At 45.5% G+C, this 26,878-nt stretch overlaps 2 protein-coding genes across 3 annotated transcripts; both read left to right on the plus strand.

Moving 5' to 3' along the window:
• The first annotated feature begins 3 nt into the window (after positions 1–3).
• Positions 4–8,433, plus strand: si:dkeyp-69b9.6 (uncharacterized). The gene is given in 5 exon segments (XM_065007330.1): positions 4–302; positions 625–750; positions 1,462–2,599; positions 2,602–4,173; positions 4,471–8,433. Coding segments are annotated over 3 exon segments (4,656 nt in total). The 5' UTR covers positions 4–302; positions 625–750; positions 1,462–1,875; the 3' UTR covers positions 6,831–8,433.
• Positions 8,434–10,248: 1,815 nt separating this feature from the next.
• LOC115101113 (hepatic leukemia factor-like) lies at positions 10,249–19,339 on the plus strand. Of its 2 annotated transcripts, none has more exons than XM_029620327.2 (5): positions 10,249–11,090; positions 11,363–11,630; positions 13,595–14,047; positions 16,231–16,511; positions 16,629–19,339. In XM_029620327.2, the coding sequence occupies exons 2-5, from the start codon at positions 11,438–11,440 to the stop codon at positions 16,842–16,844; spliced, it is 1,143 nt and encodes a 380-aa protein (XP_029476187.1). In that variant the 5' UTR covers positions 10,249–11,090; positions 11,363–11,437; the 3' UTR covers positions 16,845–19,339. The 2 variants fall into 2 exon arrangements, with proteins under 2 accessions (XP_029476187.1, XP_029476205.1); XM_029620345.2 differs by having other exon boundaries at positions 10,260–11,090; positions 16,231–16,496.
• The last annotated feature ends 7,539 nt before the right edge of the window (positions 19,340–26,878 follow it).

Below are 26,878 nucleotides of genomic sequence, written 5' to 3' on the forward strand. Positions count from 1 at the left end.
ACACACACATTTTTTTTTTTTATAACCGACCGTCCAAAACATTTAAGCCGACAAAAACATCACCAACTCATCATTACCAATGGGGATTGATGCTGTCAAATGGCGAGGAAAAGGTTGCAGACTCAAATACTGAGTATTTAAAAGCGAAAGGGAGCCGAGCATTCACCTAGCTCAGCATCAGTGAACATGGCTATGGCTAACGAGTCGAAAACAGTACGCAGAAATGGAGAGCTAAGCGAATGATAGCTAGATGGTAGGAAGGCGTGACAGGCCGCATCCTGAACTTGTACTTGGATGTGTAGGTAAATAAGCAATTTCGTATTTTATTCTGCCAAGAGGCATTCATTGACTTTTGAATGCATATTTTTTTATGCTATAGATAGCAAGCCGTGTGTGTTGTGTATTTGAATGGGTTGCATGCGATATCTGCTAGCTAAATAGCAGAATGTTATACCAAAAGCTGTCAGATTTGCATGTAAGCGCTTCTTTGCAAAACCCCCAATGTTTGTCAAAGCAATGTGCAACCCAAAGTTAGTAGTTCCCGTAGCTAGTATTGTGCAATTATGCAATTTTTGCAGTGGCTGAATAACAGTTGCTGATTCTGAATTTCTGTCCTGCACACAGGATTGGTCATCTACACTACTAATGTGAAAGGCAATCAAAAAGATTCGATTGTGAAATAAAATCCATCTCCCTCCGCTGTCAGAGAAACTCATATTTTGACTCATTGACATCTGTCAAAATACAAAGGTAAGATTTTCCATAACGTGATCAATATTTCGCCGACGTCTTATAAACATGCAATAATAATTCATAATAATTATTATTTTATTTCCAGTTAGGGGGACTTAAAAAGTGTGACACAGTACTCAGTTCATACGAAACTATATGCAGTAGTAATACCCTAGTAATAAACAATAAATACATTCTAATAACAGTAGTAATAAAATAGTCATTCGGCATACTATACTTACATTTGGAAAACTATTAATTTGAGTAAGACTGACATTTAAAAAAATATATCATTACTAAGTTTAGTTTTATTTAACCTTTATTTTAACAGGGACGACATATTGAGACCTAGGTCTCTTTTTCAATTGCGCCCTGGATAATAAAACATAAATATACACATTGTTATCAAAACCATGTCTAATTTGTTTTGTGGCATCTATGAATGTGATGTTCGAAGTTCGTGATTGCATTTTCATCACCTACTTTATCCCTTTTCAATCATTTTAAAATTACATGATTTAAAAAATATATATACGTGTGTATATATTATATACCTTTTTTGTTGTGTGTGATTTATTTTAAGCTAAAGAAAATGTTATTTTATCATACATACTGTGGTGTATCATAATGGTACAAATGTCAGTGTATTTACAAATGTCAGCTGTTCAATTTAACAGTTTTTATCAAACAGAAATATGAATTTTGACAAATGTAGTCTCTGTTTTTCAGTGAGGAGAAGAAAACATCATCTCTTCCCAGAGAATGAGTGAATAAACTGACGTGGATGAAGGGAAACGATGATATGGATGAAAACACTGTAACTGAAACAGCCAACCAACAGCTGTTGACTGAACTGCTCTCTAATAAAGATTGTTCTGTGCCATAAAACACCAAGAGACCAACAACCAACAACAGACCAACAACATTTCCACACCAAAACAAGGCCTTTTCTCCCCATGAAACTGTACAAAGTGTTTAAGACTAAATAAAATGGCACCAACCCATCAAGATAAAAAGAGAATACGGTATCCACGTTGAAAAGAACTGTAAGAACTGGTCGCGTTTGAAAAAAGACCCCCCCCCCCCCCCCCACTTTACACTAAATAACCCCATTCCCCACACACTTGCTCCCTCTCTTGTTGGATGGAGAGTGGGGGCAGTGGGCGATCGGGTGGAAGTAGCAGCAGCCGAAGTGCGCGAACAGGGGGGACCGGCAGTGTTATTGGGCGGAGTTCGGGATCGAGCCGAGGCGACTCAGGCAGTTCCAGGTCAAATAGTGGCACTGCAGGATCCCTCGGCCGAAGCTCGTCCATTGGTGGCAGTGGTGGGATCATTGTCGCTGCTCCTGGTGCTGGAGGTGTGGCTCCTGCACCCCCATGTGCCAGTGAGTGGGAGATGTTCCAATTTGGAAAATACAATTTGGACATAATAGAGATGTTAAGCGGACACCAGGCCCATCAGTTCAAAGGCCTTGGGTTAGAACGACAGCTACAGCATCAGCAGCAGGTGCAGCTTCACCAGCACCAGCTCCAGCAGCAACAACAACAGCAGGCCGAGACATCAGGAGCTCTCCTGTCTGGGCTAGGCCTTGGGTCCCTCCAAGGGGCCAGAAGCAACGCCTTTTCCGATTCTGCCTCTATTTTCGCAAAAATGAGCGCCCCTCCTCCGCCTCTACAACAACAACCTTCTTCGTCCTCACATAGCTCAAGATCCAAGTCAAGCAAGATGAGTAGCAGCAGCTCAAGCCATGTGTCAGGCTACCCACAGTTCCTGCGTTCCTTCCACCCGTCAGAGGCAGCTCTGGCACAGGAGCAACTGCATTCTGGTGTCGGCCGCTTCGAGCACTTTTCTGGGGGTAGCAGTAGTGGGGTGCTGGGGGGTTGGGACTTGCCCCCCCTCCACCACCCCCTCTGCATCCAGGCCTCTCTGTCCCCCAAGCATCACCTGGCCCTTCATCCTCTTCCCCCTCCCCCTCCAGTTCAGTGGTAACTAACAATCCCCCCAGTAGCAGTACAGTCACCTCTCTGGGACACCAGCTGGTTGGGGCCCAGTCTGATGCACGGAGTCTCCATCAGCAGTTCAGTTGCATGCTAGCTGCTAATCAGTACTTTCTCTCTGGGGTGCCTGCTAACGCTAGCTTAGAGCAGTTTCTGGTTCAACAGGGAACCCACAACCACCTGGGGATAGGTTTAGCTCAGAGTGAGGGATCTAGCTCAGGCCTTGCTCCGCCTCCAGCTCTGCATTCCTCTCATTCGCATGGCCTCTCTACCGCTCAGCCACAGCAGCAGCCTCCACAGCAGCAGCAGCTGCCTCCCCATACCCTGTCCCACCCCCATTCACACTCCCACCCTCACCACCCCCTACACCCAGGCTCCCAGCCCTCTTCCCTGGGTGGTTTTGACTTCCAGGGCATCCCAGTGCTCTCCTCCAACCAGCTGGCCTCTCTGATGCAGCAGGAAGCAGGCCTGCCGCTCCCCCTGCCTCTTCATCTGTCCCTCTCCAAGGATGACGGCAAGGGGGACAGCAGTGGGGGCGGAAGCAGCAGCAGTAGAAGGAAGAAAGCGATGGCTGGCTACCTGCCACAGAGGAAGTCAGATGGCGGCAGTAACAGCAGCAGCGGCCACAGCAGTGGGAACCCCAATGCTAGCAGCAGTGCAGGGGGGCTGGGCCACGACCCCTCCCCAGGGCTGGTTGGGGGGGGGGGTGGAGGGGTTGGCATGTCAGGTTTGGGAGGAGATCCATCCCTCCTTGCCTCTTCTTCATCATCATCATCATCATCAGTTGTCTCATCCTCCTCTTCCTCTGGCCCCTCCTCCACTGCAGCATCAGTTCTGGTTACTAATGGTTCTCACCTATCCAAACCTGATAACATGGGCTCCATGCCATCTGCATCTACACAGGCTGACACTGAGCCCCTCTATAACTGTGGTGAGTGTGGCAAAACCTTCACTCACCTCTCCAGTCTTCGCAGGCACCTGCGTATGCATGAGTCTACGGCAGCAGGTACTAGCAATAATGTCAGCATTAACCCAAACCCGACTCATATCCAACCACTAACTGACCCCACTCTCCCACACTCCACCCAGGAACACTCCACCCAGGATCTGAACTCTCAGTCTAACTCGCTGTCCTCCCAACAATCATCCAACTCAGTCCAGGCCTCATCTTCCTGCCCCAGCCCTGACAAGACCTTCAATTGCTCAGATTGTGGCAAGCACTTCAAGAAAAAGGGGCACCTCCTCCAGCATGGCGTCATCCACTCAGAGGCTCGCCCGTATGGCTGCAGCATCTGCTCCCGGGCTTTCAACCGCCGTGAGTCGCTGACGCGACACGAGAAGATTCACCAGGACAAGCCCTTCCGCTGTCCAGCCTGCGGTCGATGCTTCCGTGAGAGTACCTCTCTACTCAACCATGCTGCCTCTGGCACATGCGGCAAGCCAGGTAGGGCATCAAAACCACAGGGCAGCAGCAAGGAAGGAGCTGTAGGGGAGGGCAGAATGGGAGGAGGGGGCGGAGGAGAAGGTGGAGGAGGTGGGGATTACCAGGGTAGTAGAGGGGTGATTTATGGGAAAACTGAGGAAGATGAAGAGGGTGTGATCATGGGAGGTGAGGGAGGTCAGAAGTCAAGGCTAGGGTGTGATGGTGGTCTGTTTCAGTCAGAGAGGGGAGGGAATGCTAACAGCAGGGACAGGCCAGATGGTAAATACCCCACTGATTACTCTCGGAATCGTTACACAGGCTACCATGACGACCACCGTTCTCAAGGTAACCCGTCTCCGTGTTACTCTGGAGCCTCCCCCTGTGGCAGTGGGATGGTGGGCCCAGCGCTGAGGAAGGCACCATTGGCCCCGACGCTGCACCCCCACCCTCAGAGTCAAACCCAACATCACCACCAACAGCACCTCCCCCTGTCCTCTCTCCTGGATGACTCTGAAGACGACGTCACCAGCTCTGTCAACAACGCCATCTCAGCCATCGCCGCCGCAGCTGCCGCCAACTGTGATATGAACAGTGGGAACAGAGGCGACGATAGGAGGGATATCATCGGAGGGCTGTTGGGGGGGCTGGACTTAGGCCCCTTGGGGTCCCCTTCATCAACATCTGGGATGGATAAGACCTATAGAGGAGCAGGGAACCAGGATGGTATGAGTGGTAATATGAACCACAACCAACAGCAGGGGAATGATCCACAGAACCCTGCTGCCAAACCAAAACGTCCCCGGAAACCCAGAAAGCCCAAAGACCCCAACGCTCCCCCTAAACGCAGGCAGTACACCCCCAGAGCTCCCAGGGAGTCGAGCAACATTCCGCGGCCATATCTGTGCAGTGTTTGCGGCAGGGGGTTTGCACGCCGCGAGACCCTGCGTAGGCACGACCGTGTCCATACTGGGGAGAAGCCCCACCGCTGCAGTACATGTGGGAAGCACTTCAGAGAGGCCTTCCACCTCACCAAGCACCACACCGTTCACTCTGGGGAGAAGAACTACAAGTGCAGCCTGTGTGGGAAAGAGTTTGGCTACTCCCAGAGCCTCAAGAGGCACGGGAAGCTCCATCAGAAAGGGGAGCTGGAAGAGGTCCCCACAACACCAGGAGGGGAGAACCTCAACAACTTCAACACAAACCCGTCATGTGGGATGGGCCAAGACAGGGAACAGAACCAAGGAAACAGCTCCTCCTCCTATTATTCATACCCCCAAGATGTCAAGCCTCAAGGCTCCAACAGCCAGCCCCCGCCCAGGCTCTACACCTGTGCCATATGCTGGAAGTCTTTCCGTCATCACTTTCACCTGACGGCTCATCACCAGACGGTCCATGAGAACGGAGGTGAGAAGCTGTTCAGCTGTGAGGTGTGTGGGAAGGCCTTTGCCTACTCCAACAGCCTCACTCGACACAGGCTGTCGCAGCACGGCCTGGCCCGCACCGGCCCTGACAACGCACAAGGGGACGGCAGTGGGTCAGGGGTAAACAGTGCAGCTGGTGGTGGAGTGAGTGGGACTGCGTCAGAGAGCGAGGCAGCCACCAACGCCCTCCTTCAGATGGCACCTTCCACTGAGGGCCACGGGGGGCAGCAGAGTCACACTGTTGTCACCCACAGTCATCAACAACAGCCACCTCAGCCCCCAGCTGGCTACTCCCCCCTTTTCTATGATGCTGGTACGGCCCACTCTTCAGCCTCCAGCGTCCCTCCCTACTCTCAGCCCCTGCCACCCAACTCCACAATCATGCCCCCTCAGCACCAGCATTCCCCAGCAAGGGTGAAAGGGGAGCACATTTACCCAGCTGGGTCCAGTAGTCACACCCTTCACACTACAGCTCCATTCCAGCCCCTCACGGAGCTGCCATCCGACCACCATCACCACCACCACCACCACCATTCTTCACATCACCACCACCGTTCAGAGCCACAGTCCCAGCAACCACACCACAGGAACATCCAATCACACGATGACATGAGGAGACACAAGAAGAAGAGAAAGTCCGACAGGAGGGAGGGAAGGGGGGACATGTGGGGGGAGTCCTCAGGCTTCGTCAGAGACGAGGAGAGGAAAGACCAGAGGAAGAGGAGGTCTGTTTTGCAAAAACAGCTGAGGAAGAAAAAGCTTCTGTTGAAGATTAGACGAGGGGGGGGAGGGGGAGGATATGAGCTGGTCACAACAAGAGGGATGAAGATACAAATCCTGTCATCTCTCAAAGTCCCAGTGAAACGTTTTGCCTGCTCCATCTGTCCCCACGCCATGTTCGCCCGTCAGGCAGGGCTGCTAGCCCACAGGGCAGCTAAACACACCCAGAGAGTCCTGTCCCCCCAGGAGCGTCTGTGCTGCGGTGTGTGTGGGAAGCAGTCTCACAGGCTCCTGGAAGCCTTCATCCACCGGGCGACTCATCGCGCCCGAGGGTCCTTCTCCTGCAGACGCTGCTCTGCTCGCTTCTGGAACGCCCCCCTCCTCCGCAGGCACAAGGTGACCTGCCGACATCGGGCCAAGGGACTTCCACGAGGTGGCGCTATCCGCCTGAAGTTGTCCAAGAGGGCGGGGGAGAGGAAGAGCAGAGAGGAGCAGGGGGAGATGTCGCACTCCCTGCTTACATTGTACAGATACTGAGCTTGCTGACTTCTAAGGTAGTGGCATTTAGATTTTCATTGATAGGAAAGGGAGAGGTTATCAGTTTTGGACTATACATAGAAGAAGATGGACTTTAAAAAACAAAAGCCTTTGGGGGGGCGATTGAATTGGTCTGGTGTCTGTCTGGACCTCATCAACTCAACTCACTGACTGTTAGAATGACTGTTTTAACAACATGAACTACTGTAGATCAACCAAGGATCACCCGGAATTCTTCCATCCAACTGTATGGGAGGATGTTGAAAGACATTACTGTTTTCATATGATCATTAACCCTTAAGTGCATTGACACTATGCTTGGCTGACACTGTGCAGTTATTAGACATGTTTAGGTGATTTGACCTGCTAATTGAACTCTACCCCCTCAGCCTTACTAGCATCCCTTCTATACCCCTAGCTGTATGATAACTCTGTCTCTGCTGTGTACTATGTCTTGTTGATGTTCACCTAGAGCCCCTTTGGAGATTTATTTGATGTAAAAAGTGCATTTAGTAGGAGTAGGGAGAGGGTGGGACACAGACTTCTGGTTGGTAGAGAGGCAGTCTGTTTGTCGGTGCATGTGTGTTTTTTGGTCAGTTTGTTGCGGAGGTTGTGAACTCACTATGTGATGATTAATTCAGTACATCCGAAAAGGACGTGTTTTAAGCGTAAGTTAACAAAGTCCTGACAAATGTCCCCAGTGATTTAATCACGTCTTTAAAAATACATTTGAGAATCTTAATAGATTGAAGTGAATACCACTTCCAGACAAAAAAAGTGTATCTTACAAAAAGCCTTGCTAATCATGACTTTATTTAATTTTCATGCCTGTGGAAACAATTGTAGCTTTTATACCAAGATATTGAGATCAAGACAGGATGAACAAAGCTCACTGTAACGTATATTGTGTTAATATCTTATCACTGCTGTGTTTCTGTTTTCACAAAGTACTTTATTTATCTTTTACTGTTCCTTCATAGTAGCAAAAGCAGTTCTGATTACATGTATTAATGTGTGTTAACTCCATCTGTCGACCTGCCAAACCTGGATTCTATCCTGTCCTCTTCTCTTATTCTTTGCTGAGTTGCAATCATGTTCATAACCCTGTCAGGCCTTGTTTTATCTTCTAACGAAAAAGAATAGTTCTAAGTACATTTCTATCACTATATTTACTTATAACAAAGATAGTTGTTGATTATACTTCAGCATTGAATAAAACATAAGTGTTCTCTGCTGTGCTTTTTCTTCATGTATCATGTAAGGCTAATGATGAAGAACGGCATAGTTACTGATAACTAATCATGTGGGTATTGACTCTATAATGAGAAAAATGTTACGAATACCAAAATCAGTATAATAGTTTTGTCCCAGATATAGTTAAATAGCTGTGTGGGCCTGATGGATTTCAGGATCTCATCATGGATATACAAATACATTTCAACTTAGCACAACTATGGTTATCCAACTTATTGGCAGGTCAATTCAATTAATGTTGTATACTCAACCAGAAATGTTTATTTTTTTTGCTTTGCTTTCTTTCTATGACCCCAATTTGAAATGGCCACAACTCACAACCACCCAAAATAAATAAATAATGGACATCTACAGCCTACAGTATTATGTTAAATCCACTAGATGGCATTAGGCACCTCATTTCTGCTCACTGTACTCTGGCCCTGTACTCTGTGTTTTAGAGTGTGGCAGTCACATGGATTTTACACCAATAGGGGGTGGATTCAAGAGTCGGAAACGTGCAGTGTCCATGTCTGAGCTGTGTGTGTCAGTGAGTTCGCGCGTCTGAGCCGTGCGTGCATGTGAGTGACCGAGTGTGTGTGTGTGTGTGTGTGTGTGTGTGTGTGTGTGTCAGTGAGTGCTCACGTCTGAGCCGTTCGTGCATGTGAGTGACCGAGTGTGTACAAATGTGTGTGTGTGTGTGTGTGTTTGCAGACTCATGCTTGCATGCGAGTGTGAGATAAATCTATTTGTGTACGACACAGATAGAACATCAACATAAATGCATACATACATAGTCTACATACAGAATTGCAAGGCAGTTATGGCTGCCCTACTGACCTAGTTCTGTTAGTTTGTGTGGATATAGGCTATTGTAATGTAGACTACAGTATTAGAGTTCACCTTAATGAAATATGACAGCTGTGGTCTGTTGTTCTGGTTTGACTTAAGTATTTTTTAGGTGGCAGCAGCACTGTCACACTAACTGCTATAGAGGGATATGCACATTTAGCTTCATTATGCTTATTCCCTCTGTTTCAACACCAAATACTACTAAACATCAATAATTCATGTCTAAATACAAAAAGAAACATGAAATGCTAACTATCATTTTAATTTCTGCATACCATGGTCTGTTCATGTGTTAGTGCATTCTCCACATGTCATGTAGGCCTACAGCCGAAGAAGCATATTATAGCCTACCTATCAAATCAGAGTCACCTTTGTTCGCTAAGTACATTTAACCTGGTGAGATGGTGCTGTCACAATAACGAGTATACAGACAAAATATATAGCCTACTATAGCTTAAAGCAAAATTGATTATGATTTAAAATAGAAAACCATTTTTAGACAATGTGAATGTAATTTAAGGTCATTGTCAGTCTTTTCTATATTCTAACTACCTCTGTAGTCCTGTTCTATACTCTCAAACCTTCGCAAATTGTTCTAACAGATGAATGATCATGAATAGGTCAGGCATAAAGGCATGCAAGGTTCGTTTAGCAGTAAACTTCTGCAGTAAAGACACATGTATGATAGTTTATCATCAATCAATGTATAAATTGTTTCCCCATTAATTATACTCATGTTGTTGGCATATGCCTATTTGTAAAGAAAACAAGTGACTGGTACACACAGTAATATCCTCAGAAGGATGTATATTGTTCCTGGGATCTGTCTAAATATTGTTTTCACGATGTCCGACTAGCAGTCCAAAAAAAGGAAACCATTTCCTGTGGCTCTTTGACTGTGGGTTAAAATACAGTACTGCAGACACCTCGCGCTGTTCTGCTTTGAATCGGTCTCACGCGGCCGTAGCATGGGGGGAATCCGTAGGGCGGGGCGGGTGGCCTAGTTCTTTCCAATAAGCGCTCACTAGGGGAGGAGACATTATTTTCTCCAACCAATTGAAACTAGAGCAACATGCATAAGGGTTGCACCTCCTCGTGACTGGGCCATGTGCGCTATAACAGCTATTCTGCTTTTAGGAAGCAACGTGCTGCTGTGTTCTTTTCGCCTGAAAACCCGGCAGCCACTCACGTTTTCTCTGGATTACAAGCGGACTGGGAAAACTGTAGTCTACACTCAGTTGCTTGCTCATAGAATGGTGCAGGGCCCATTGCCAGTATAATGAAATAATCATATTGGCAATCTATTTGGGCAATAATCTGTATGCCTAGATGAACGTTCTATAGAGGATATGTATCAAGGTCCCCTCAGTTGCTAGTGTCATTTAAAGACTTTAATTCAAAGTCATAATGATAACGGTGGCGGGTGATTGCTAACTGTCCATTTGTTTTCGTCCGTCTGTCCGTGAGCATACAAACAACAAGTGCTTGGCGTGCCCCCTCGAGGTGTGGCACGAGGGGGGTTGTGTGTTTGTCATGCATATTGAACAAATAAGCCAATCATGCCTTCTCTCGCGCCTTGCCCCTATGAGTTGTGACGTCACGTGAACTGCCCGTGTTCGTTCCAGCTGAGAGGACAGCCGTCGCGCAGCCCAAATCCAAGCCTGTGCTTCAGTACATTGGCTACACAAAGTACGCGGGGGAAAAGAAGAACCCCCCCTCCCGAAAGAACGATAGAGCGACAGGAAAGCTTCAAGAAAAAAGTAATAGGGCTTGTCACCCGACAAATAGCGCGCGTACTCAGAGCCTTCTCCGCTTTTCGCTCTTCATTATTTGTTCATTTGGCATTGTGTAGTAGGACATTCTTTTTCCTTGCTTCGAGTTTCATTTGGATCATTTTTGAATCGTGATTTGTTTGGGGTGTTGATCAACTCAGGATATTTTTCGACAACAATTTATTGTTTTCCAGCTCGGATTTTATTTTGTCCACCTTTGAATTGACCATGGGCACCAGTCATTAGTTTGACGTTTACAACTGGTCTCTATTGGAGAATAACATCTTGATCTGCACCGGGGATTTAAAATAATATAGTGTTGACCATATCTACTGGAATACTGTCTATTATAATGATACAACAGTGGATATAAGAACACTTCATAGCCTAACTAGAGGGAAAGGTAAGAACATGTTTATTGACATTCTAAACAAATCAAAGGGACACGTTTGCAACTATTGCTTGTTATTATTAGGCTACACTCTGGTATACTGAGCCTGGGAGTCAAACTTTAATGTTCTCATATCTTGTCGAGATATGCACTCACATATGCGTTTTATATTATTTCAACAAGTTTGTAATGTCATTTCAAATAGACTATTCATTGCACCTGGTTCATTGCACCCAATTCTAACTATAATAAATGTTAATTAAATATTCTCGTTAATTGAATAGCGGCGATCAATCTGCCAGTCATTTCGACTCCGCCTGCGCCCAAGGATCCTAATCAACAACCAGGTCCGGCCAACTATGTCCAGGCAGCTCACCCAGCTCCTGACCCCGGACCTCCCAGCCGGCGCTAGCCCACAGTTCGGGAATTGCAACCAGTCTGGTGGCTCCATCAGCGGTGGACACCTCAACTCCATGGCTAGTTTGAAATCCCTCCTGCAGCATCCGATGAAGGGAGACCGTGCAATTCTCAAAGAGTGCTGCGACGTTAAAGGTGAGACGATAACTTTGATTTAATTTGATTGTTACATTGTTATCATGCAGTTACCACTGAATTCTCTACAGTGCAACAATGTTGCTGATGGAGTTTTCTGCACTTAAGCTAACAGACACTGCATGCCTATGTTGTTTTTCTGTTATTTAGCATATTTTGTAACTGACATTCAATGAAATCATATCTACCAGTCTCTATTGTCTGCCTGACTCAATTGAGTACAGTACAGTGAAGACAGCTGTGCTCACCAGCATAACTTAATATCTGGCCCTGCCATTGTCACACGCAAATGACATGACACATGCACCACAGTCAGACTTGTTGTTTGGAAACAACACACATAAGGTATACATACTGGTGGGGTTCTTCAGTACAGAACTCAGCTCTGAAGGATGATTCATGATTGACATTCTGCAACCAACACACACCATAGGATATACATGGTGGTGGAAGTTGTCCTTTAGAACTGATTCATGGTCAGTTTGTATTTTTACTACTGATAATACAGGTCAGGACCAGAATAGGGAAACTTTGTATCAGAATAGAACTTAAGGGTACTTTGGCTGTCCCCATAGGAGAACCCTTTGAATAACTATTGTTGGTTCCAGGTAGAACCCTTTTGGGTTCAATGTAGAGGGTTCTACCTGCAACCAATAAGGGATCTACCTGGAACCAAAATGGGTTCTCCTACGGGGACAGCCAAATAACCTTTTTGGAACCCTTGCTTCTAAGAGTGTAGGATCAAATACTCGTTGGAAAATGTTAATCGAATCCATCGACTCCTATAGTATAGAGCAGTAAACCAGAAAGCAAATTATGGGATAGTAATCATGTTCAAATCATCTATAAGTGACTTTGTTGAGTTTCACAATCAACTTGAGATACTTTTGGATGATTTGGACATGCTAATATCGGTCCCATGACTTGAATAGGATTTGTGCCACAAATGCTAAAACGTTAGCATGTGGAAACAGTGCCAGGGAAAGTACTGTCATACCTTATCCATAGACAGTTTACAGGGTAAGGAAACCAATATGCCATTACGTTATGACATGGTCATTAAGCATAACAAACACTCCAAACACAAAGGTCACTCACTGTCCAATTATGACCCCCAAATGTCCAATAGAATGATTGTGCCATCCCATGTTGCACTCTGCTGTGAGCTGAGCATGATGTTCTCATATGGATTATAATCTCCGCCCCTCCAATCCCCTGACATATTTTAGATTAGCATGCAGATTAAGACCACATCTTTTGGTATAATATCTGACATGCTAAACAGTACCAGCGAGGCCTGTGGTATGGATGCCTATATTACCAAATTCATTTGTCTCACCAAATATAGACATAGACATGCATTCATGTAGTAAAAACCATATTGCTTTTCATCCAGCATTCTGATTTGGATTCTTGTGCAGTTTCTTGTATGACCATCTGTTACGGTCTGACTGAAGCATTCAGTGGTGTTTGTGCGCATAGCAGTGCAGCTGATGCATCCAACGGTCACACCATTCCACAGATATCATCTATCTCTCAGTATCTGTAGAGTTGACACATCTATAGGATCATTGTGCCCCTGGACCTCAACAGCTATGAGGCTTGGGCCATAGCACCCCCTTGTCTCATTGAATTAAATTAAATAGGTTTACAAGAATGCCTACAGCTCTGGACATAAGATAATTATATCCTGTCATATGACCCTAAGTAGTTCCCCCCACCAAAACTGAAAAGCAAAGAGTGTATGTAGATGGAAGAAACCTTGTGAGGAACCAGACTTGAGGGAGTGTATCTAGTGGGATAACATGACACTTTTTATTTCTTTTTTTATAATCCCAAAATCACCTCTGACAGCACCAAGGGTCAAACATTTGATGCGACAACTACAACTCTTGAGAGTTCCAACCCCTGTCCATCGTTTACTAACCAATAACCTCCATTTTGTCTCTCCCCCACTATCCCAGACAAAGACAGAACCATCACAGACATGGATGAGGACTCCTTGGGTGGCGGGAACGGCGGCTGCAACATGCGTAGCGGCAGCAGCGGGGTGAGCAGCAGCAACAGTAACGTCAGCGGAGGAGGAGCTGGAGGATTTAACCAGTCTGCGTTCCTGGGACCCCTCCTGTGGGAGAGGACCCTGCCAGTGGAAGGAGGCCTCTTCCAGCTGCAGTACATGGACCTGGAGGAATTCCTCACAGAGAACGGCATGGGCGGAGTCCACGGCCAGAACAGTTCCAGTACAGCCCAGATCCCATCCCAGAGTTCCCAGTCGGCGGTGCCCAATCAGAGTTCCCAGTGCCCCCCCTCATCGCCCCCACCCTGCTCTTCAGCCTCCTCCTCGTCATCCTCATCTTCCCCGTCGCTCATCGGCCTGGAGGTGGCCCAGTCCAACATGCAGGGAGGACTTGACTATGGTGAGTAACCCGAACCGGGTGTCGGAGGAAGGGAGGGCAACATACAGGGATTTGATGATTTTACCCCATGGATACAATACGGAACAGTGTACATCTGTTTATTGTACACATCTTCAGTAGGAACATGGGGAGAGGGGTGGAGATTGAGATGGTTTATGGTGATTCTATGGAAAGGGATTGTAGGGGTGGTGGGTGGTTGGTGAATGTATCGTAGTTTACATGGTATCGACAATGTATTCAGTGGTCCAGTTTGGCCAAATGAAGCAAGGATTATGGTGCCATGTTGTTTTGGCCTTGTGAAGTGGCAACTAGATGAAGGACTAAAATGGAGGATCAGTGACATGGCAGTTACCATGGTGACCCTGTATCAATACAGGATGGTTATGTCCTTAGAGAGAAGGCTGTAGTAAAGTCTGCACAAAGTCTTCGTGTGATTCAGCTCTTTAAGTTGTCCTCAGTACTCATATTGAACTCCTCTCCTATGGTGACCAAGCATCATTTTCTGTGAAGCCAAATGGAATCCCTTAACGCTGAGTTAACTTGACAGAGAGGGAACAACAAGGAGGGGTTGAGAAAGCAACGACAGGAATTTCCTGTAGGCTACAAACTACCCTGCACACTGAGCTAGGTTTAACATTTAGGCTGCCTAAGAGAAAGAGACAGAGACATTTCACAAATGCATCTCACAGACAAAGGGGTTTGGTTTGGTCGGTTTTATGTTCAATTGAGGTTCAAACAGCCATTTACTCAGCACTAAGGTCTTACTGTACATAGGGAGATCGAGACAGAGATAAGGAGGGGAGGGAGAGGAAGTAGGTGTGTGTAGTGAGTGTTTGTGATCGCGTGTCTTTAAATCTCTCCTCACCTCACACGCTACAGCAATGTGCACGTGCAGTGTCCCTTCACGTGCCGAGGCTGTGAGCACTGGAGCAAGAGAACGAGAGGCAGGGCCAACCGGAGGACTGGGAGGAGCGGAGAGGCACGAGGGTGGGAGGGAGAGTGAGGGAGCGAGGGGGGAGGAAGAGGTTCCCATTGCTTGCTGATACTGAAGTTCAAATGGAATGTTTGAATGCAGAAGAGAGAGATTTACAGAGATAGTAATGATTAAGATGTGGTGCTGTACAGTAGATGGGGAATGTCAGTAGCCATTGTATTTAACCCTTCATAAACTGGTTGTTTTTTAGCTGCATTTCAGTTGTATTTCAATCTCACATGTCACAATAATACACTTTAGACAGTTTAGACATGAGTTAAATACGACACTTTCACATTTACAAGACAAATGGGATATTAATGTAAAAGAAGCATTGATGAAGCCAGATTTGATATTGTGGGTTGGATGATGTGTTTGCTACATAGTCGTTACAGTGTAACACAAATTATGAGGCAAGACAGGAGAACGTATTTATAATGATCTGATTTGAGTTTTCATTCAGACACCTGACCATTGACTTAACTCGAGGTGGGTGTAGTGTAGGCTGTGTTCTGATTGTGTTCTCGTAAAGGAGGAATAGGAAGAGGAAAAGGCTGTTTGGAGTCTTTACGATAGGAATGTCAAGGTGTTATGTGCATTAGGCCCTAAAGGGGGTGAGTGAGCTTTATAGAACATAGGGAACTGATTTCAAGGGGTGGGGTGACAGTTGTATAACAGTTTTAGAAACATTTCAAGAAAACTGTCAAAACCAGCCTTATAGGAGTCTGGGCATGTTGATAATAATATTAAACCAGGATTGAAATATATACTCTGACTAAAAGGGTGATATTGAATTTTTATACACAAGATAAGGTGAGAAAAGTGCTCTTGCACATGTAAAGTTCCCATTTGAGTTAAATTTCTCCATGATAATTGATTCATATTGAAGTGAAACTCATGCTCACGATAGTTGGAAAGACGTTGGGCTGTAGAAATCACACTTGAAAGCAGGGAGAAAAACGTTCCTGTTTATTAGTTTCTCAGAGCAGAAAGTAGCTCCCTTCCACCACCTGGTGGACATGGTCTGTAACTGCAGCCTATCAGCTCTATAGCTCTTTTATTTGACAGATTTTGACTTGTAGATACATGCTGTGTGTTATTGCTCTCTGATGGACCTGAGAGGTCAGTGAGTCATAATGTATCTACATGGAATCTCTTGGTTCATATAAAGGTTTAATAAGAAAATAACAACCGATTCTCTCTCTTTCAGGAGGCAGTCAATCGAGCATGAACGACGACTGCGGCTCGCCTGGTTCCTCTGTCTCCTCTTCGTCCTGCACTCCTCTCATGACGCCCACATCCAACGGTCCAGACGTGATGGGTGGCTTTGAACCCGACGCGGCCGACGTGGCTCTGTCCAGTGTGCCCGGCCAGGACGCCTTCGACCCCCGCAGACACCGCTTCAGCGAGGACGAACTCAAACCACAGCCCATGATCAAGAAGGCCCGCAAGATGCTGGTGCCAGCAGACCTCAAGGTTGGTAGTCAGAGAGTAGGTAGAAGTATTAAGAGTTGGTAGAAGTTGTCCCTAACCTCTGGTCCAGAGTCAGATCATTCTCTACAAGGTAATGTCAGTAGCTCTGTATCTAACGGTGTCTCCCTCTTTCAGGATGATAAGTACTGGTCCCGGCGGTGTAAGAACAACGAGGCAGCCAAGCGTTCCCGTGACGCGCGGCGCTTGAAAGAAAACCAGATCTCGGTCCGCGCCGCTTTCTTGGAGAGAGAGAACCAGGCACTCAGACAGGAAGTGGCTGACATGAGGAAGGAGCTTGGTCGCTGCCGCAACATTCTCAACAAATATGAGAATCGCCATGGAGACCAGTGAAGAAGAGGAGGAGAAAGAGAAGAAACTGATGGGTGGAATGGGGTGACATGATGATGATAACGATGATGATGATGTTGAATGTATGAGAAGGGTGATATAAAGAAGCTCAGGTGTCACGTTTTGATGATGTAAGAGTGGACAGGGTTAAAGGTTAGGGACAGAGAGATTACATAACCTGGAGGACTGTTGCCCCTTTAGATGAAAGAATAAAACGTGACTTTGAGGATTTTGATATCGGAGAATTGTATATTTTTATATTAAGACTAGAGGGGGAGCAAATTTTGGAAATAATTTTTGTATATTTTCTATATGAATGGGAAAGATGTAAGATATAGAGAGATGGAGGGCTATGACAAAATATCTTTTTTCAGTAGATTGATAAAGGAGATGCTATTTTAGAGGTGTTAGACAGGGATTTTTAGACAGGATTCAGAGTCCGGGACTAGGAGGCAAGGCAGCCATTTTAAACTGTAAAATAGAGAGCAAAATGATTTTAAAATTGTACAGTTCAACATTTCTTTGTGGATTTTACTCAAGCACTTAATTTGTTTTCTTTGTTGTGTTTCTAACTGATGGGGTTTGGGCTGAAATGGTAGGAAAGTGAAAGAGAGCGAGAGAGAAATGGGAGAAACACTATTAACCCAGCACAATCTTCAGCACTTGTCCAGTGTTTGTAAATAACAAGTCCTTCATATTGTTACAACCTTTGCAACCTTTAACAGTTTGGACTGTTTAGTAGTTGTCTAGATGTCTGGGCTTTGGTGCAACAGCTCTTACATTTGATTATAGCTGCACTATCTCCTCTGTCATATAGAGAATTGTATTATGTGACCCCAAGACTAGCAGGGCATTCAATCACACTACAGCTAATGGATGGGGCGACTGTTAGTTTTTATTATGTATACTATGAACTCATATTGCTGAGCCCTTGGCCATCTCTCTCTCTCGCTCTCTTTCTGTCACTTTTTGTCCTTTTAGATTGCTGTCAGTTCTAACTGATATAGAATATCTTGCCCAAGCTGGGTTGGTAGGATCTTTTAGTTGTTCTGGTTACAGTGGACCGTTTTGATCTTCTCTCTGCATTGTGATGTTTTCTTCCTTCCTATGTTTTTTATATCCAATTGATCCAATCCCAACACGGTTAATGCCGCTTACAACCAATCACGAAAAGGCTACTTTTACCTTTAACCAATCCTAACAACCGGTCTCTGTGGTTCTAGATTGTATACATAATACCACAATGTCTTCACACCCTCCTAAATAGTCCACCAACTACCCAGGAAAAAGCACACTTGTGTTATTGTACTATATTAATGATTTTAGATAGCATTCTTATTATTGGTAGAAGATAAATATTGTCTATATTGAATATACCAGTTTGTGTATTTTACATAGGTATATGCTAAGTGTGAATGTTGCAGAGATGAGATGCGTGTATGACTGCGTATATGCAAATTATATTCCAGGAGATGGGGTTTGTGGTAGGGTGTCATATCAAATGTGACCCTATTCTCCCATATACCCAGGGAATAGGTTATCATTCGAGATTATGCTATTATTACTCTCCCCATCGATCGGAATGGTGTTAAATTCTCAGATTTCTGGGACTAATAAAAAAGCCAAAATTTAAAATGTTGATTTATTAAGGTTGTTGATACTTTCTGTCAGTTTTCCGGCATTTCTGTGTTGTTGAGCATCGTCTTAGTATCCACATAGTGTCATGTTTCACTACCGACTCACTAAACCCAGGGGAGAGAAAGGGCCCAGTCAACCCAGTGATAGTGCTTCTTTTCCTCAACGACCATGTTATAAATAACTACCATTACTATGATTATGATGATTGTTACCCCCCTTTATTGTTGCTGTTATATATAATTGAATGATTTTATTTCTTTGGATGAACATGATTTGTTTCGTATTGAAGCATCTTTGAACTCAAGCTATCCTCACAGAGAGACTATTCAGACATGCATCCTTGTTTTTATGTCACTTCCTGCCCTGCACCATGTACATCCTGTTTTGGTCCCTCGAGGGCCGCTGATTTGTTCATAACCCCTATGGACAGTTTCTATCCGGACTTCTCTGAAACACAGTTCCCAGAGGAAGACGGCCATCTTGGTTTCTCTGTTGATCATGGATTCCACAATCTCGCTGGCTCATCTCATACCTGGAGAACGACAGCGGTAGAATCCCATGCACTTCTGACTGTACACGTCTGTTCAGTTCTCTAGTTGTGTATGGACTATGCACGCTAGCCACAGTTTTCCTCTTGGTTTTCTGCAGCCTATTTTCACCTCAGTGACTGTATGTATGCTCTCCCAACTGGATGTTGTTCCTGATCTCCCTGACGTGGATGATGATAACTCTTATAGTGACTTTTATTGAGCTACAACTACCCATCTGCACCGGTGGTGTCCACTGTTCCAGCCCACTCAGTGCTGGCAATGGGGATGTCGTCGAACTTTCCCGAAAACACAAATAAAAGATTGTTCTTACTTACTGCTTCTCTGTTTTCTTTGTATTTACTCACGTTTTACATTGACATTTTTGTTATTTAGCAGACGCTCTTATTCATCTTAAGATAAACTATATATACAAAAGTATGTGGACATCCATTCAAATTAGTTGATTTGGCTATTTCAGCCACACCGTTGCTGACAGGTGTATAAAATTAAGCACACAGCCATGAAATCTCCATAGACAAACATTGGCAGTAGAATGGCGTTACTGAAGAGCTCAGTGACTTTCAACGTGGCACTGTCCAACAAGTCAGTTCATCAAATTGCTGCCCTGCTAGAGCTGCCACGGGCAACTGTAAGTACTGTTGCTGTGAAGTGGAAACGTCTTGGATCAACAACAGCTCAGCCGCGAAGTGGTAGGCCGAGGCTGCACAAGCTCACAGAACGGGACCGCCAACTGCTGAAGCATGTAACACGTAAAACTGGTCTGTCCTCGTTTGCAACACTACCGACTTCCAAACTGCCTCTGGAAGCTATTTCAGCACAACAACTTCGCCAGGAGCTTCATGAAATGGGTTTCCATGGCCAAGCAGCCGCACACAAACCTAAGATAACAATTTGAAATGCCAAGCATCGGCTGGAGTGGTGTAAAGCTCACCGCCTTTGGACTCTGGACCAGTGGAAACGCGTTTTCTGGAGTGATGAATCGCGCTTCACCATCTGGCAGTCCGACGGACAAATCTGGGGTTGGAGGAAAAATGTTCTGTGGCTGTTTTTCATGGTTCGGGCTAGACCCCTTAGTTCCAGTGAAGGGAAATCTTAACGCTACAGCATACAATGACATTCTAGACTTCCAACTTTGTGGCAACAGTTTGGGGAAGGCCCTTTCCTGTTTCAGCATGACACTGCCCCTGTGCACTATTTTTGTATTTATTTATTGAACCTTTTTTTAACTAGGTGTCATGTTCTGACCTTAGTTCTTTTGTTATGTCTTTGTTTTATTATGGTCAGGGCGTGTGTTGGGTGGGTTGTCTTTGTAAGTTTTTCTATGATTTGCTATTTCTGTGTTTGGCCTGGTATGGTTCTCAATCAGAGGCAGCTGTCAATCGTTGTCCCTGATTGAGAACCATATTTAGGGAGCCTGTTTTCTATTGTGTTTCGTGGGTGACTGTTTTCTGTTGTGTGTCTACACCAGCCAGAACTGTTTTCGGTCGGTTCTCTTTGGTATTTTTTGTTATTTCCGTGTTCATTTTAATAAATATGGACACATACCACGCTGCACCTTGGTCCTCACCTTCTTCCACCAACAACGGCCATTACACTAGGCAAGACACAACCTCTCCCTCAACATCAGCAAGACCAAGGAGTTGTTCGTGGACTATAGGAAACAGGGGGGCCACCTACATCAACAGGGCTGTAGTGGACAGGGTCAAGAGCTTCACGTTCCTTTGTCCACATCACTGAGGACTTAACATGCTCCCTTCACACCAGCACAGTTGTGAAGAAGGATTTGGCATGGCCCCTCAGATCACAAGGAACTTTTACAGCTGCACCATCGAGAGCATTCTAACTGGTTGTAGAACCGTCTGGTATGGCAACTGCACCGCCCTCAACCGGAAGGCCCTACAGAGGGTGGTGCAGACGGCCCAACGCGTCACTGGGGGCGAACTCCCAGCCATCCAGGAAGTACACTATCTGTCTGAGAAAATCCCCCAAAATGGTATAAGACTCCAGCCACCCGAGACATGGGCTGTTCTCCATGCTCATGTCTGGCAGACGGTACCAGTGCATCAAGGCCCAGACCAACAGACTCCTAAACAGCTTCTACCCCCTGGCCATAAGACTGTTAAATGGCTTAACAACTACACACCTACACTGCTGCTAAAATGATTATTGATCTATTACTACCCTTACACTGCTGTTCATTGGTTATTGATTGCCATTAACATTAGTATTTATCTATTTATCCTGCCACCAGTCACTTTTCAGCCCTGTTTACATGTATATCCTGCTACCAGTCACTTTTCAGCCCTGTTTACATGTATATCCTGCTACCAGTCACTTTTCAGCCCTGTTTACATGTATATCCTGCTAGCAGTCACTTTTCAGCCCTGTTTACATGTATATCCTGCTAGCAGTCACTTTTCAGCCCTGTTTACATGTATATCCTGCTACCAGTCACTTTTCAGCCCTGTTTACATGTATATCCTGCTAGCAGTCACTTTTCAGCCCTGTTTACATGTATATCCTGCTACCAGTCACTTTTCAGCCCTGTTTACATGTATATCCTGCTAGCAGTCACTTTTCAGCCCTGTTTACATGTATATCCTGCTAGCAGTCACTTTTCAGCCCTGTTAACATGTATATCCTGCTACCAGTCACTTTTCAGCCCTGTTTACATGTATATCCTGCTAGCAGTCACTTTTCAGCCCTGTTTACATGTATATCCTGCTAGCAGTCACTTTTCAGCCCTGTTTACATGTATATCCTGCTAGCAGTCACTTTTCAGCCCTGTATACATGTATATCCTGCTAGCAGTCACTTTTCAGCCCTGTTTACATGTATATCCTGCTAGCAGTCACTTTTCAGCCCTGTTTACATGTATATCCTGCTAGCAGTCACTTTTCAGCCCTGTTAACATGTATATCCTGCTACCAGTCACTTTTCAGCCCTGTTTACATGTATATCCTGCTACCAGTCACTTTTCAGCCCTGTTTACATGTATATCCTGCTACCAGTCACTTTTCAGCCATGTTTACATGTATATCCTGCTACCAGTCACTTTTCAGACATGTTTACATGTATATCCTGCTACCAGTCACTTTTCAGCCCTGTATACATGTATATCCTGCTAGCAGTCACTTTTCAGCCCTGTTTACATGTATATCCTGCTACCAGTCACTTTTCAGCCCTGTTTACATGTATATCCTGCTAGCAGTCACTTTTCAGCCCTGTTTACATGTATATCCTGCTAGCAGTCACTTTTCAGCCCTGTTTACATGTATATCCTGCTACCAGTCACTTTTCAGCCCTGTTTACATGTATATCCTGCTACCAGTCACTTTTCAGCCCTGTTTACATGTATATCCTGCTACCAGTCACTTTTCAGCCCTGTTTACATGTATATCCTGCTAGCAGTCACTTTTCAGCCCTGTTTACATGTATATCCTGCTAGCAGTCACTTTTCAGCCCTGTTTACATGTATATCCTGCTACCAGTCACTTTTCAGCCCTGTTTACATGTATATCCTGCTAGCAGTCACTTTTCAGCCCTGTTTACATGTATATCCTGCTACCAGTCACTTTTCAGCCCTGTTTACATGTATATCCTGCTAGCAGTCACTTTTCAGCCCTGTTTACATGTATATCCTGCTAGCAGTCACTTTTCAGCCCTGTTAACATGTATATCCTGCTACCAGTCACTTTTCAGCCCTGTTTACATGTATATCCTGCTAGCAGTCACTTTTCAGCCCTGTTTACATGTATATCCTGCTACCAGTCACTTTTCAGCCATGTTTACATGTATATCCTGCTAGCAGTCACTTTTCAGCCCTGTTTACATGTATATCCTGCTAGCAGTCACTTTTCAGCCCTGTTTACATGTATATCCTGCTAGCAGTCACTTTTCAGCCCTGTATACATGTATATCCTGCTACCAGTCACTTTTCAGCCCTGTTTACATGTATATCCTGCTAGCAGTCACTTTTCAGTCCTGTTTACATGTATATCCTGCTAGCAGTCACTTTTCAGCCCTGTTAACATGTATATCCTGCTACCAGTCACTTTTCAGCCCTGTTTACATGTATATCCTGCTACCAGTCACTTTTCAGCCCTGTTTACATGTATATCCTGCTACCAGTCACTTTTCAGCCATGTTTACATGTATATCCTGCTACCAGTCACTTTTCAGCCATGTTTACATGTATATCCTGCTACCAGTCACTTTTCAGCCCTGTATACATGTATATCCTGCTAGCAGTCACTTTTCAGCCCTGTTTACATGTATATCCTGCTACCAGTCACTTTTCAGCCCTGTTTACATGTATATCCTGCTAGCAGTCACTTTTCAGCCCTGTTAACATGTATATCCTGCTACCAGTCACTTTTCAGCCCTGTTTACATGTATATCCTGCTAGCAGTCACTTTTCAGCCCTGTTTACATGTATATCCTGCTAGCAGTCACTTTTCAGCCCTGTTAACATGTATATCCTGCTACCAGTCACTTTTCAGCCCTTTATACATGTATATCCTGCTAGCAGTCACTTTTCAGCCCTTTATACATGTATATCCTGCTACCAGTCACTTTTCAGCCCTGTTTACGATGAGACAAGGACATCCCCTCCCTAACCCGGACAACGCTGGGCCAATTGTGTGACGCCCCATGGACCTCCCGGTCGCAGCCGGCTACGATTGAGCTTGGGCTCGAACACAGAATCTCTGGTGTCACCGCTAATCAAATCAAATCAAATTTTATTTGTCACATACACATGGTTAGCAGATGTTAGTGCGAGTGTAGCGAAATGCTTGTGCTTCTAGTTCCGACAATGCAGTAATAACCAACAAGTAATCTAGCTAACAATTCCAAAACTACTACCTTATAGACACAAGTGTAAGGGGATAAAGAATATGTACATAAAGATATATGAATGAGTGATGGTACAGAGCGGCATAGGCAAGATACAGTAGATGGTATTGAGTGCAGTATATACATATGAGACGAGTATGTAAACAAAGTGGCATAGTTAAAGTGGCTAGTGATACATGTATTACATAAGGATGCAGTAGATGATATAGAGTACAGTATATACGTATACATATGAGATGAATAATGTAGGGTATGTAAACATTATATTAGGTAGCATTGTTTAAAGTGGCTAGTGATATATTTTACATCATTTCCCATCAATTCCCATCATTAAAGTGGCTGGAGTTGAGTCAGTGTGTTGGCAGCAGCCACTCAATGTTAGTGGTGGCTGTTTAACAGTCTGATGGCCTTGAGATAGAAGCTGTTTTCAGTCTCTCGGTCCCAGCTTTGATGCACCTGTACTGACCTCGCCTTCTGGATGATAGCGGGGTGAACAGGCAGTGGCTCGGGTGGTTGTTGTCCTTGATGATCTTTATGGCCTTCCTGTGACATCGGGTGGTGTAGGTGTCCTGGAGGGCAGGTAGTTTGCCCCCGGTGATGCGTTGTGCAGACCTCTGGAGAGCCTTACGGTTGTGGGCGGAGCAGTTGCTGTACCAGGCGGTGATACAGCCCGACAGGATGCTCTCGATTGTGCATCTGTAGAAGTTTGTGAGTGCTTTTGGTGACAAGCCAAATTTCTTCAGCCTCCTGAGGTTGAAGAGGCGCTGCTGCGCCTTCTTCACGATGCTGTCTGTGTGGGTGGACCAATTCAGTTTGTCTGTGATGTGTACACCGAGGAACTTAAAACTTACTACCCTCTCCACTACTGTTCCATCGATGTGGATAGGGTGTGGATGTGGATAGGGGGGTGTTCCCTCTGCTAGCACTGCGATTTATTTAATTTTTTATTTCACCTTTATTTAACCAGGTAGGCAAGTTTAGAACAAGTTCTCATTTACAATTGCGACCTGGCCAAGATAAAGCAAAGCAGTTCGACACATACAACGACACAGAGTTACACATGGAGTAAAACAAACATACAGTCAATAATACAGTAGAAAAATAAGACTATATACAATGTGAGGAAATGAGGTGAGATAAGGGAGGTAAAGGCAAAAAAGGCCATGGTGGCAAAGTAAATACAATATAGCAAGTAAAACACTGGAATGGTAGATTTGCAGTGGAAGAATGTGCAAAGTAGAGATATAAATAATGGGGTGCAAAGGAGCTAAATAAATAAATACCGTAGGGGGAGAGGTAGTTGTTTGGGCTAAATTATAGATGGGCAATGTACAGGTGCAGTAATCTGTGAGCTGCTCTGACAGCTGGTGCTTAAAACTAGTGAGGGAGATAAGTGTTTCCAGTTTCAGAGATTTTTGTAGTTCGTTCCAGTCACTGGCAGCAGAGAACTGGAAGTAGAGGCGGCCAAAGGAAGAATTGGTTTTGGGGGTGACCAGAGAGATATACCTGCTGGAGACGAGTATATTGAATATTTGTTCCTGTCTTTGTTGTCTTGACATAGGCTGTGGTTTTGGTTGTGTGTTATGGTTGGGACATGCTGATACACTCCTGACTACAAACTTATTGAATGCATTTGCATTTGTAAGTGAATTTCCCCCCTTATACAGGAGTAATAAAGGCCCAGTTCACACATGTTTCATTTATTTTTTACATTTATATTTTTCAGGGGGTGCTGCAGCACCCTCAGCACCCCTACTTGCGACTATGGTAGGGCAGTGTACTGCAGCACCCTCAGCACCCCTACTTGCGGCTATGGTAGGGCAGTGTACTGCAGCACCCCTACTTGCGGCTATGGTAGGGCAGTGTACTGCAGCACCCTCAGCACCCCTACTTGCGACTATGGTAGGGCAGTGTACTGCAGCACCCTCAGCACCCCTACTTGCGGCTATGGTAGGGCAGTGTACTGCAGCACCCCTACTTGCGACTATGGTAGGGCAGTGTACTGCAGCACCCTCAGCACCCCTACTTGCGGCTATGGTAGGGCTGTCACGGTTCATGAATCCACTGCCTCCTTTTCCTTTTCTCTCTCTCTCTCTCTCTCTCCCTCTCTCTCTCTCTCTCTCTCCCGTGTTTGTGTGGGCGTGGTTCCCAATCTCGGCCTGATTGTCTGCGCCAGCTGGAATCACTTATCTTCCCTTTATATGTTCTGTAACCAGTGTTTCTTGTTGTCAGATCGTTATTACTTCCCTGAGGTTGTGTCGTGTGTCCGTGCTCATCTCTCGCCGCCCTTGTGTGGATTATCTGCTGTGCTCCTTCCTACCCATCCGGACACTCTCCCCTGGGTTTCTCAGCACGCTTTCATAGGAGGATGCGCCCTAGTCCCTGGGTCGGATTCCGTCTGAGTACAGTCTGTCTGTCCTGTTGCTGCTGTAACCTGTATTCATTAAACCATCGTTGCTTGAATCTTGCATCCGCCTCTGTATTGTTACAGAACGATCTGACCAGACCATGGATGCAGCAAGTTCAACGAGTCTGACCGAATTCATTTCCCGCAGTATAACGAGAATGGATCAACAAGAGGAGAACATCTCCAGCACAGGTCGGGCAGTACAAGCCATTGCGACGCAGGTATCCCAGCTGACCCAACAATTACAACGTGAGGGGTCTCGCTGCGCCACCTACACCGGCAGTTCAACCCGCCCCGCCAGAGCCGGATTCCCAGCTAGAGCCACGGCTACCGACACCAGAGGGTTATTCAGGTGATCCTGACTATTGCAGAGCTTTTCTTACGAGATGTTCCATGCATTTCTCGTTGCAGCCACGGACCTTCAACCGTGAACAGTCTAAGGTAGCATTCGTACTCACACTGCTATCAGGCAAAGCGGCTCTTTGGGGAACGGCGGTGTGGGCGAACCAGGACCCATGCTGCACCTCTTTCCAGACACTCTCCGAGGAGATGAGAAGGGTCTTCGATCAGGCCGTGGCGGGTAG

The sequence above is a fragment of the Oncorhynchus nerka genome, linkage group LG3 (assembly GCF_034236695.1).
Source record: "Oncorhynchus nerka isolate Pitt River linkage group LG3, Oner_Uvic_2.0, whole genome shotgun sequence".
Classification (NCBI taxonomy): Eukaryota; Metazoa; Chordata; class Actinopteri; order Salmoniformes; family Salmonidae; genus Oncorhynchus; species Oncorhynchus nerka.

Bases quoted from the DNA above. Each gene is read 5' to 3' on its own strand.
- LOC115101113 (XM_029620327.2), top strand. From the start codon at position 11,438: ATGTCCAGGCAGCTCACCCAGCTCCTGACCCCGGACCTCCCAGCCGGC. The intron at 11,631-13,594 runs GTGAGACGATAA...CCACTATCCCAG, and splicing joins AGAGTGCTGCGACGTTAAAG to ACAAAGACAGAACCATCACA. The intron at 16,512-16,628 runs GTAGGTAGAAGT...TCCCTCTTTCAG, and splicing joins TCAAGGTTGGTAGTCAGAGA to GATGATAAGTACTGGTCCCG.